General features: G+C 30.0%; 3 protein-coding genes across 3 annotated transcripts; 1 reads left to right on the top strand and 2 right to left on the bottom strand.

Annotated features, from left to right (window-relative positions):
• Positions 1–1,394: 1,394 nt before the first annotated feature.
• Positions 1,395–2,709, bottom strand: LOC113372778 (transmembrane emp24 domain-containing protein A). Its single transcript, XM_026613116.1, has 4 exons — positions 2,280–2,709; positions 1,912–2,175; positions 1,626–1,793; positions 1,395–1,508 (listed from the first exon to the last, which is right to left on the bottom strand). The coding sequence occupies exons 1-4, from the start codon at positions 2,490–2,492 to the stop codon at positions 1,443–1,445; spliced, it is 711 nt and encodes a 236-aa protein (XP_026468901.1). The 5' UTR covers positions 2,493–2,709; the 3' UTR covers positions 1,395–1,442.
• Positions 2,710–3,957: 1,248 nt separating this feature from the next.
• Positions 3,958–8,580, bottom strand: LOC113373066 (zinc finger protein on ecdysone puffs). The gene is made up of 11 exons (XM_026613398.1): positions 8,447–8,580; positions 7,713–7,994; positions 6,819–6,988; positions 6,209–6,456; positions 5,947–6,081; positions 5,584–5,805; positions 5,288–5,500; positions 4,964–5,166; positions 4,762–4,880; positions 4,472–4,587; positions 3,958–4,381 (listed from the first exon to the last, which is right to left on the bottom strand). The coding sequence occupies exons 2-11, from the start codon at positions 7,992–7,994 to the stop codon at positions 4,125–4,127; spliced, it is 1,965 nt and encodes a 654-aa protein (XP_026469183.1). The 5' UTR covers positions 8,447–8,580; the 3' UTR covers positions 3,958–4,124.
• Positions 8,581–8,786: 206 nt separating this feature from the next.
• LOC113373122 (alanine--tRNA ligase, cytoplasmic) lies at positions 8,787–11,987 on the top strand. Its single transcript, XM_026613439.1, has one exon. It carries the CDS (start codon positions 9,072–9,074, stop codon positions 11,970–11,972), a length of 2,901 nt encoding a protein of 966 aa, XP_026469224.1. The 5' UTR covers positions 8,787–9,071; the 3' UTR covers positions 11,973–11,987.
• The last annotated feature ends 48 nt before the right edge of the window (positions 11,988–12,035 follow it).

Raw genomic sequence — 12,035 nt, 5'->3', positions numbered from 1 at the left:
TTTTTCATATATAAACTTGTATCTAAGATATTTTAAAAAACAACAATTTTATTTTTTATTTTTATTCAAAGTTTTAAGTCATTCTTAATCGTACATGTTGTTCATATTATAAAATTTAAATTGATATACAAAAAGATCATAGAGAGATCTTTAAAATCAAACATCGCAAGTTTATTTCCTCATAACACAAATCTTAATATTAATGTAAAATAATAAATAAATTTATTAATGAATACAATGTCCATTTTTAAGTTAAGTTAAATATTTAATTAATATTATTTTTTCGTGACTTCAAAGTAGGCATACTAAAATCTAACATATCTCAATTACCACATTCTTGTGCAAACACTACATCCTGAAGAGCATTGAATCAATAACTAAGTTAACATCTATAAGTGTTGAAAATATATTTAACAGCTATTTATTTAAAATTACACCCAACTGTTTGTCAAAATATGCATGAATATATAAACATAGACCACTTTACCTAAAATTTGAAATATAAAACATTATTTGGTACTCACCTAAATCATATTTTCATAAAAAACACAAACTTTAAATCTGTCACTTAATATGGAAATTTATTATTAAGAAAAAGAAACTTGTTCAAGCTCAGCACAGACTGATTAATTATTTTAATAAATTATCAACAAAAGTTGAACAGTAAAACCTATATATTTTTAGACTGGTAACATAATTTTTAGTATCAACAAAATCCTTTTCCAAGCAAACGTACATCAGCAACAGCGGTGTACTAGATTTGCCTTTTTCTTAACTTAGGTATTTTAGAAAAAAAAATTATGTTTATTTGGAGATTCAAACTATGTTGGACAATGGACAGTGGTTACTACGACTCAACCATTTCGGCCATGAAATGTGCTTTTGTTGTTAACACATTTATTTTATATTTGATTGTCTATTTCACCACTACTCTGGCTCTATGGACCGCGATCAAGATATTTAAGTTTATTTCATTAAATTACATAGTTTTTATAACAATATTTTTTTTTGGCATTATTAAGTGGATATTCAAAATTGTATAGATTCTAATTAGTTGTACTAGCCTTACACTTTAGAAATAAAGATATTTTAAACAGCATGTTGCTGATTGTCTGGTGAAATATCTTCAACAATATTATTAAGTACAAGTAAATTAAAATTGTTATTCATTTTGTGGGAAATCTTTAGCATTTTGTACACAAAATATACTTATTTTCTTTTAATGTAAAGAAGATCAAAACATTATTCAATCTTAATCAACTTAAATATAAACACCTTAGTCCATAATACTAAATTTATTATATCTTACAAAACTTAATACATGTTTATAAAAATAAATTTGCAATGTGACCTTTGCTCACAATGATAATTTCAATAAATACAAAATTCAACAATACAAACCCTCATTCCCACTGTATATAAAAATTAGTAATTTTAATCATTCAAATCCTAGATTTTGTCCCACTGGTTCCACTTTTTACATCAAACAATCTTCTGACAAAATACACCTAAAAATTAAGTTTTTTGATAAACAAGATCAAACAGTTAAATTTTCATACATAAATTCAAATAATTTTTATGTAATTGAATTAGATTTCATTCTAATTAGCTGATGAGTGAATTACCTGAACATAAGTAGTAAATGCAATAACAAGTATTTGGGCAATTGACCAGTTCATAACATAAGAATTATTTGCTTCTAATATATTGTAATCTCTTGCTTCCCTACCCCGACTGTAATACTGATACTGCAACATCTCATTGATATTTCTTTCAACTGTTTTAATAGTGGACTGTAAACAAATAATAACCGTAAATGTTAAAAAAAACTTGAATAACAGTTATGATATAGCACATTGTTTTTTAATTGTATCTATAAATAGTGGCTATATTATTAAACATTCAACTCACTGTAAAATTATTCATATTTAAATTCAATTCTTCGACTTCTTTAGTAAATTTGTCCCACTGATCATACTGTATGACAGTGATATATAAATTAACAAGCTTGCTCGCAAATCTTGAGAACTGATTGTCTATGCATACAGAATAATAACCACCAGTTGATTTCTGATCATTATAATCAGAATTAGCCTGCCATTGATAAGGATGAACTATTTGGCCACTTGGATGGCGAACTGCAAAGCCTGCCATACCATCTCCACCTCTAAGGACCTGAAACCATTGTTTGTTTTTACATTTTCTCAGCAAATATAAGCTTCCAAGAAATGGTTCATGCTTTAGAATAAATCTAAACGTTATATGAACGACATACCTACTTGAAAACTAACATAAAATGTAGCGCCAGGTTGAACATATTGGTAATAACAATCTTCTTTCCCAGCATCTATATGCACTTTATAATCCATCGCCACCGCAGGTAAATTTTCGTACCAGGGTACTGTTTGAGTTTGATTTAAGTGTAGGCATATTTGAATAATATATAAAAATAACAATATCTTCAGAGGTGTACACGTATCAACACACGCCATTTTTCCCAAGTAACGTGTCGGTGTCAACGTCAACTGCCACAAGCGAAACCTTACTTACTTGTTTTACCTTGTATTGTAAGTCATCATATGATCATACATTATTATAGTATTATACATTATTATATTGTCTAGGTGATCATAACAGAACAGAGATTGAACCCTAGACAATATTGGAATACGATGTGTTCATATTGAACAATGAAAATGCTCCCCTTTTTAATTAAAAAAAAGTCGTAAGCATAGATAAAACCAGCGTTAACTACTGATACGAATGCATGCTTGTATTATTATATTGTCTAGGTTGTATACATTGATGCATAATCAACATGAGATACAGATTTTAGATAAATTTTTCAACTGTTCATTTCAAAAATAAAATTTTCGCTACTATAAAAAAGCAATATAATAGAAATCTTTCAAACATATATCCATTTGTTTCTAAAAATGTATTTTATTTAAATATGGACATCAACTGTAATCAGTAAATTATTCAATTGCCTAGGCAATATTGAAATGTATATGTATATATATATATACATATACATATATATATATATATATATATATATAATATATATATATATAATATATATATATATATATATATATATATATATATAATTCTTATATATATATATATATATATATATATATACATATTATATATAATTCATATATTATATTATATATATATATATATATATATTTCTGATGTATATATTCATATTATTATGTTGCTTAGGTTAGTAGCCACCTATTAATAATGGATTTATATATCAACTATAGAATCTGATTATAATCCCTTAAGCGCGCAACAACAACAAACTTCATCAAGAAGTTAATAAATATAATTAATAACTATTGGATTAATAAAGATCATTACAAATTATGCATACTTTGCACATATCTATTTCTCATCACGATTATTAATAAGATTCTGAAATAATATTATTATAGTTGATTCCAGCAGGTTATGAACAAATATTACTTGTATTTTATTAAAAATAAAATTGAGATAATTATTTTAACTTAACTATCTTCAAAAATGTGACATCATGGACTACAAGAGATATTTCATACTATTAAAATAATGTTTCTTCGAGAAACTATTTAAGATAGTGCATCCACATAACACTGGAAAATAAAATTGTTGAGTGAAATGAAAATTTCACATAATGAAAGAATGATCTGCAACAAAATAAGAAAAGATTATAATTAACAAAAATGTAAGGAAAAAAACCATTTGAGGAAAGTTTCTGTTAGTAACATCAAATGTATTTATAATACTATCACTACTACATATAATAAAATGCAAATGCAAAAATAATTAACATAAAATATCTTTCATATGTTTTCTACCTTACTCAAAAGAAAAGTACATATTATATAATACATATACATGTAAGAGAATAAAACTTACAGATTCAAATAAAATCTATTGTCATATGATCAAAGGTCAAATTAATTTCTATGATCAATCCCTTACTCTTATTTTAATTAATTAATACACATAAAAAAATCAAATAATTTACCACAATACCAAACACTATTGATTGTTGCCACTGTATCGACAACCATTATGTCAAAAACCCGTTTACTAAAACAAACCCAAATTATCTAATTTTGGATAAGTTAATATCGGCGAGGAGTGCCTCTTCTAGCCCTATTCGATGCTCTACCACGTGTGGCCATATTTGCTCTAGTATTAGGTGTTGCTGTTTTATTAGCCACTGAATTTTGATTTTGCTTGTTTGAATTATCTGGGACAGGCGCAGCTGCTACCTCAGTTTTAATATCAGTTTTAGGAACTTCTTTATTATTAGTGGTATTATTTGTTTGCAAGAGCTTTTCATTAGAATCAATGTCTTCGTTCTTTTTTTCTTCTATGCCTAATGTTAAGTAATATATTAATGTAAGCTTGTCACTTGAAAATAAGTAAAATTTATTATCAATAGCAAAGAAGCAATTTCATATATTACCTTCAGCAGCACTTTCTGGCAATTGTGGCTCTATACTATCCATAATTTCCTGTTTCACTTCCTGCTCTTGTTGTTCAACTTTAACATCAGCAGCAGATTCAATATTGTCATTAGACCTTAAACATAATTAAAATAATGAAACTGCAAAATGACTAATATCATACATAAAACCTTTAATAGCAAATTTGTAATTTAAATGTAAACAAGTGGTAGTAAAGCACACACAAATCTCAATAACCCATTCATCATACAAGAGAACACAGGTTTAGTACACAAACATTAATATTTACATTTCTGAAGCATTAATATTTTCATCAACATTGTCTGTTGCCTCCATTTGCTTGTCTTCACTGGTTTCTTCTAATTCATTTGCATTATTCTCCTCTGGCCCTTCTTGTTTAGATTTTTTCTGATATAGTAAATGATTTTATAAGACATAAATACATACTTTATATTTATATTTATATATATATATATATATAAGCATAGTACCTGCTGCGCAGAAGCAACTTGCTTCTTCATGATTTTCATGAAACTTTCATAATGCTTGAGTGATTTCATATGCACAGCTGCAGCCTCAGAAGTTGCCATAAAATGATGGCATATAGTGCAGCTATAACAAGGTATTTCTTTGATAAAACTCATTCCTACTGGAGTTTTTGGATCATATTTGGGAAGATCAGAAAGTGTGCAACCTGGTAAAAGTTACAAATGACAAACAGTTTTAGTCTTTAGTGGTAATTAGAGTAGAAACAAATTTACTCAATTTTTTTTTTGATTAACTAATATTTAATTATAGTTAAAAAATGTATGTACCAGATAAGTCAGTTCCCTCTGCAAAATCTGTAAAATTATCAGGTTTGCTTGTTTTTTCTCCCCCTTCTTCCGAAGTCTCTGCAATTGTTTGCTTTATGACATTTGCATCTTGAACTTTAACCATTGTATATTTTTGCATATCAATTCCTGCATCTTCTCCTTGTTCAACATATTCCTTTAGCTCGTCATCCTCACTGCTTAGCTTGATGATTCCTGAATAATTACAGTATTAGTTAAGCCCATACAAAAATGAAATCATTGATCAGGTGAATGTATCAAAATATTTATTTTCTCACCCAATTCTGAAATTTTCTTGATATGACTTGTTGATAGTAGATGTTCATCCCAATCAATTCGAGTGGGAAACTCTTGATCACAGGAGATACATTTAGGATGCAAGAATCTTTTTAGACGCAAATGTCCTGATGAGTGACGATGCAATGTAAGAGTTGTATTTGTAAATTCAGTGTCACACATAGCACAAAACACTGGCATGGATTGTTTGTTCACATTTTGACCTGCAGATTTTTTTTTGCTATTATAGAATCAATAATAACTTCATACAATAAGGTTACATACTAACTTCAAATTGAATTGAACATTTTTAGATGCTTTTGTCATTTCTAGATTACATTTATTTTGTATAATGTATGTATTACCTTTGCCAAAACGTCTTTTGCGCTCTGTTTCAATCTGTCTTGTGTTCTCTGCCATACGGATCTCATGACGAATGAGTTGACCCTTTATAGCATAACTGTCTGATAAACTCTCCATCATCATTAAATGTGCCCGACCTATTACAATTAAATATTAATCAAGCAAAAGAACAGAATCTTTAATTCGTATCCTTAATTTTTTTTTAAATGATTGAATTCAATAAAGATTAATAAACATGATTATAATACCAATTATAATACATACCTTTCAAATGTTTCTTAAATGAAGTGCCATCCCACATGCTTTTTTTACAAACATGACACTTAAAGTATCTTTTCTCAACTCCTTCAAATTCATTAACAACATTTTTCTTAGGTGATTCTGCATTTCCACCATCAGTTTTTGTAGCATTTTGTTCATCTGAAGAATCAGTGGTTTTTTCAACATTATCAACTTGTTTCTCTTCATTTGCTGCTTCGTTTCCTTTCTGGTCTTCAGAAGCATTATTTGATCTAAATGCATATATAAATATATTATATAAAAGCATATATGGCATATATACAAAATGTAAGCAAATTTCATTACATAGAGCAGAATATATCAAGATAAATGTTGATAGAAACTGTCAAATAGAAACAACCCCATTATACAAAAATATGATAGATCATTTAGAAATGTAAGAATAAAATTAAAATATTTGTTTATTTTCAGCCCATTGAAAAGATAACTCAGCATTGGTCAGAAGACCAAGTCTTTGTACACTCATCCAATACATAAAAATGATGAAATTCAAGTTGCAAGGCCATACAAAAGCCTAGAATTGAAATTGAAAATTGGTATTTATGGTTTTAGGAAGAAATATTAGAAGGCTTACCTCTTCCCGGGCTGAGATTTATTATTCCTATTGTTTAAATTTCCAGGAGTTTTCTTAAACTGCTTCGATCGCTTATTGTTGCCGATATTATTAGTACCAGACATTTTGGCAACACGATTGCGACTATAGTCGCGGTTACCTTGCCTGCTCATATTGCTCCTATTCAGCATCTGGGACATTAAATGTCCAGAAAAAGATGGCAACAAAAAAAGTAATATAGATAGAATATATAAAAATCTGTCTCATCTTCTATAAACCAGCTTATAAAACATTGTTAATAGAATTAACAATGAAATACACAGCAAAAATAACCAAAGGACTATGTAAAAATCGAGATAACAATAGTTATTCGATATAAAAATAGTTTCCCACTGATTTAATTTCTTTTAGAACAGTATTAAGAAGATTGTGTGGGAAAAGAGAACTTGCATGCTTTTTTCAATTGCTTTTAGCAAATACACATGTAGATCTGCCTGGTGAATCTTATAAAAATGTATAATGCAGAAGATGCCTTAATACAAGATCAGAAACTTTTTTATGTAAACTCCACCACAATATTGATTATATGTACCAAAGTAAAGTAAAAATAGAATTAGAGGAAGTTTACTTTATCATGATGAGGGAGCGCAGATTCACTCAAAACTAATGAATCACTAGATTATAAATTGGAATAAATTTCAATTATAATTTTGAAGATAACTCATGCACAACATGAAGATTGAAAAAAAATTTCATGCAAGTTCCCATTGATGACAGAGGTGGAATAACTATTTTGGATTTTATTATAATCAATTGGTACAAAAAAAGTATATTTAATCATTTTGAATTGCTACTAAGAAAACAAGTCAAGTACATTAAACTTTTCCAGATATAATCTAAATTTTCTAAAAATACCTTTCCTGGCACCCCTTGCCTCATTCTTGGAGTACCATAGTCCTGATCCATTGGCATAGGATTAACATCCAGCAATGATGGTAAAATGTTGTTTGAATTGCGGATTAGATTACTAATTAGATTATTGGCTAACAATAGAGTAGCATTTTCTTGATAGTTGCCAGAGTTTGAGTTTCTTGGCTCAGAAGAATTATTCCACGGATTCATTTGCATTGGTCTTTGATAACCTCGGCCCAACTCATTGAAGGAATTGGAATAGTTTGGTCCTCGACGATAACTCATCTATAATATAAAAAAAAAACTTAAATACCGTGGTTACATAAAATGTATGTAATGTACCTTCTATAAAGAATGGAAATTAAAAGGAAATGATAGTATGACACTCTTTTATGGTACAAAGAAAAATAGATCACACAATACAAAAGAAAACAAAGACGCTATTGATAAATGTAGATAAGAATATGGAGGTATAGTACAAAGAAATAAGTTTTGGCTGGTATAAAGTTCTCATGAACAGGAAAACGATAAATAGATTATTTTGTATTATAGATAAAACATCCATGCACACTATTATATTAATTGTTATTACAGCATCATTATATAGAATTTTAATGGATCGCTACATAAATCGATACCAAAGGTACCAAACATTACACGTAGTAAGTAAATATAAAGAATTTGCTTGATATATGAACGCACATAGTACAACATATACACCAAATAACAATACATACCTTAAATAGATTTCAATTTATCAGATTAAAGTCAACTAAGCAATCAATACACATCAACAATGAGAAAATAGTTTAGCAATGTCTTCGGACGCCTTGGTGGAAATCACTAGATGGGCTCAGATCATTTGTTTTAGTATGACCAGATGTGACAACGACGCAAAACCGGTAGCATGGCACACAAATTACGTCTTTTAACATCAGGCAACCCTGCAGTCACAATTTTGTGATTGTGATGTGATTTGAATCGACTGTCCTAGCGGCTTAAGTCTTCACCTAGCGGCGAAATTTATAAGTTATAAGTAGCTTTTGAGTTACAACTTGGAACTTGAAAATCGTTAGAGAGGGGTTAACCCCTAAAAAAAAACATTTAAATTAAATTAAGTACACGTCGGCGGTTATAATCGAGTGTGTGTAGATATTTTATAAATTGTTATGTTTGCTTTGTTAAAATAATAATAATACTAAGTATCAATTTGTTGGTCAATGTTACATCTGTTAATACCTTATTGCATCATTCGCTCGCGCATAACCTGTTATTGCTGGTAGGATTTTACCATATGCTATTGAAGAATAAATGAAATTTCTGCAAGTAAAAGGATAAAGTATAAAAGATACCTTATTTAAAATGAATACCCAAATGACAGCTCGAGACATTAGAAATACGTTTATAGATTTTTTTAAATCTAAACAACATCAATATGTTCATTCCTCATCAACCGTACCGTTGGATGATCCAACTCTTCTTTTTGCTAATGCCGGAATGAATCAATTCAAACCAATATTTCTTGGTACTGTCGATCCCAATAGCGATATGGCTAAATGGACAAGAGCGGTTAACACACAAAAGTGTATCAGAGCAGGTGGAAAACACAATGATTTAGATGATGTCGGTAAAGATGTTTATCATCATACATTTTTTGAAATGTTAGGAAATTGGTCATTTGGAGACTACTTTAAAAAAGAAATTTGTGCTTGGGCATGGGAATTATTAACGCAGGTGTTTAAGTTACCTGCTGATAGATTGTATGTGACTTATTTTGGAGGAGACGAAGCTTCTGGTTTAGCTGCAGATGAAGAATGCAAACAAATATGGTTAGATCTGGGTGTATTATCTTCTCATGTTCTGCCTGGAAATATGAAAGATAATTTTTGGGAAATGGGTGAAACAGGCCCTTGTGGTCCATGCTCAGAATTGCATTATGACAGAATAGGAAATAGAGATGTGCCCCATCTAGTTAATATGGATGACCCTGATGTATTGGAAATTTGGAACTTAGTATTTATACAATATAACAGAGAAACAGATGGTGAACTAAAGCTTTTACCAAAAAAGCATATTGATTGTGGAATGGGATTTGAAAGATTGGTTTCGGTTATCCAAAACAAACGTGCCAATTATGATACTGATTTATTTGGACCTCTCTTTGAAGCTATACAATCTGGTACTGGTGCACCTCCGTATCAAGGCAGAATTGGGAAAGATGATAAAGATGGAATTGATATGGCATATCGAGTCTTAGCAGACCATGCTCGGACTATTACCATTGCCTTAGCAGATGGAGGAGTACCAGATAATACTGGCCGTGGTTATGTATTAAGAAGAATTTTAAGAAGAGCTGTTCGCTACAGTTCTGAAAAGCTAAATGCAAAACCAAAATTTTTCTCAAGTCTGGTTCATACTGTAGTTGATTTATTGGGAGATACTTTTCCAGAATTGAAGAAAGATCCACAAAGCGTTATTGATATCATAAATGAAGAAGAAGAAATGTTTTTAAAAACTTTATCTCGAGGAAGAAATTTGCTTAATCGCACTATAAATAAATTAGATAATGCTAGTATAATACCTGGTGATATTGCATGGAGACTTTATGATACATATGGATTTCCTGTGGATTTAACACAGTTGATGTGTGAAGAAAAAAACATGACTGTAGATATGCAGGGTTATGAAGAGTCTAAAAAACGAGCTCAATTATTGTCCCAGGGTAAAGCTGGCTCAGTTGAAGATACAATTAATTTAGATGTTCATGCAATCACCCAATTACAAAATGAAGGACTTCAAGCTACTGATGATTCTTTTAAATATAATTACAATGCAAATTCATCAGATTTATTAACAGAATATAGCTTTGAATCATGTATTGGTGAAGTTGTAAGACTTCGTCACAATAAAGAGTTTGTTAATCAGGTAACTTCTGGCATGGAATGTGGTGTTATTCTTGATAAAACTTGCTTTTATGCAGAACAGGGTGGTCAAATATATGATGAGGGTTTTCTAGTAAAAATAAATGATGAAAGTACAGAATTTGCTGTCAAAAATGTACAAGTGCGTGGTGGGTATGTAATGCATATTGGAACATTGGAAGGAACATTGAAAGTAGGTGATAAAGTTACTCTACACATAGATGGGGCACGTAGACGCCTTATCATGAATAATCACACAGGAACTCATGTCTTAAATTTTGCTTTGAGATCTGTTCTTGGAACAGAAGCCGATCAACGTGGTTCTCTAGTAGCTCCAGATAAATTGCGATTTGATTTTACAAATAAAAGTGCATTATCAATAAATCAAATAAAAGACACTGAAATTTGTACACAAAATATGATAGCTAAAAATGAAAAGGTGTATGCAAAAGAGTCGCAATTAGCAGTTGCTAAATCTATTCAAGGATTACGAGCAGTGTTTGAGGAGACATATCCCGATCCAGTAAGAATTGTTTCAATTGGTATCCCAGTTGAGGATTTAGAAAAAGATCCTTGGAGTCCAGCAGGAACAAAAACTTCAGTTGAGTTTTGTGGAGGAACACATCTTTTACAAGCAGGCCATATTGGTGATTTTATAATTGCTAGTGAAGAAGCAATTGCAAAAGGTATACGACGAATTGTAGCACTGACTGGACCAGAAGCTACAAAAGCAATTAAAAAAGCAGATCTTTTGCAAAACGAATTGGTAAAATTGAAGGAAGCTGTCATTGCCGATAAAGAAGCATCAAACTCAAAGGCTCATGTTAAGCATATCATTGAATTAACTGATGATATTTCACAAGCTTTAATTCCATATTGGAGAAAAGACTGCATGAGAAATGAACTGAAATCCCTTAAGAAAACATTAGATGACAAAGATAGAATGGCAAAAGCTGCTGTTATGAATGACATTGTTGAGAAGGTAAAAGAATTGTGCCTTTCAAGTGAATCAGATGTATTTGTTAAACAACTGCAAGCAGATTCAAACACTAAAGCCTTAGATGCTGCTTTAAAACAAATAAAATTATTGAAACCAGATGCATCAGCCATGTTTTTCTCTGTTGATCAAGACAATGGTAAAATATTCTGTTTAGCTTCTGCTTCCAAACAAGCAATTCAAAAGGGATTAAAAGCAAATGAATGGGTTAATCATATAACAAGAATCATAAATGGTAAAGGTGGTGGTAAACCTGAATCAGCACAAGCATCAGGTAGCAATATTGCAAAAATTGATGAGGTGTTAATTGCTGCAAAAGAATTTGCAGATTTGAAATTACTGTAAAATGTATTTTACTTCTGCATTTGTTTGAAAACATTTAACTATTATTCTTTAGTCAATTTATAC

This window comes from Ctenocephalides felis, unplaced genomic scaffold (assembly GCF_003426905.1).
Source record: "Ctenocephalides felis isolate EL2017-DRISC unplaced genomic scaffold, ASM342690v1 CF-g0.4_SCAFFOLD_01604, whole genome shotgun sequence".
Classification (NCBI taxonomy): domain Eukaryota; kingdom Metazoa; phylum Arthropoda; class Insecta; order Siphonaptera; family Pulicidae; genus Ctenocephalides; species Ctenocephalides felis.
Note: the sequence above shows the minus strand (reverse complement) of the source record. Positions and strands in the feature narration are given on the sequence as shown.

Excerpts from the sequence above, each read along its gene's own strand:
- LOC113373066 (XM_026613398.1), bottom strand. The coding sequence starts at position 7,994 with ATGAGTTATCGTCGAGGACCAAACTATTCCAATTCCTTCAATGAGTTG. Across the intron at positions 6,989-7,712 it reads GGCAAGGGGTGCCAGGAAAG|ATGCTGAATAGGAGCAATAT; the intron begins GTATTTTTAGAA and ends TTAATGTCCCAG. Across the intron at positions 5,167-5,287 it reads AGAGGGAACTGACTTATCTG|GTTGCACACTTTCTGATCTT; the intron begins GTACATACATTT and ends AACTTTTACCAG.
- LOC113373122 (XM_026613439.1), top strand. The coding sequence starts at position 9,072 with ATGAATACCCAAATGACAGCTCGAGACATTAGAAATACGTTTATAGAT.
- LOC113372778 (XM_026613116.1), bottom strand. The coding sequence starts at position 2,492 with ATGGCGTGTGTTGATACGTGTACACCTCTGAAGATATTGTTATTTTTA. Across the intron at positions 1,794-1,911 it reads TAAATATGAATAATTTTACA|TCCACTATTAAAACAGTTGA; the intron begins GTGAGTTGAATG and ends ATTTGTTTACAG. Across the intron at positions 1,509-1,625 it reads CATTTACTACTTATGTTCAG|GTGTATTTTGTCAGAAGATT; the intron begins GTAATTCACTCA and ends CTTAATTTTTAG.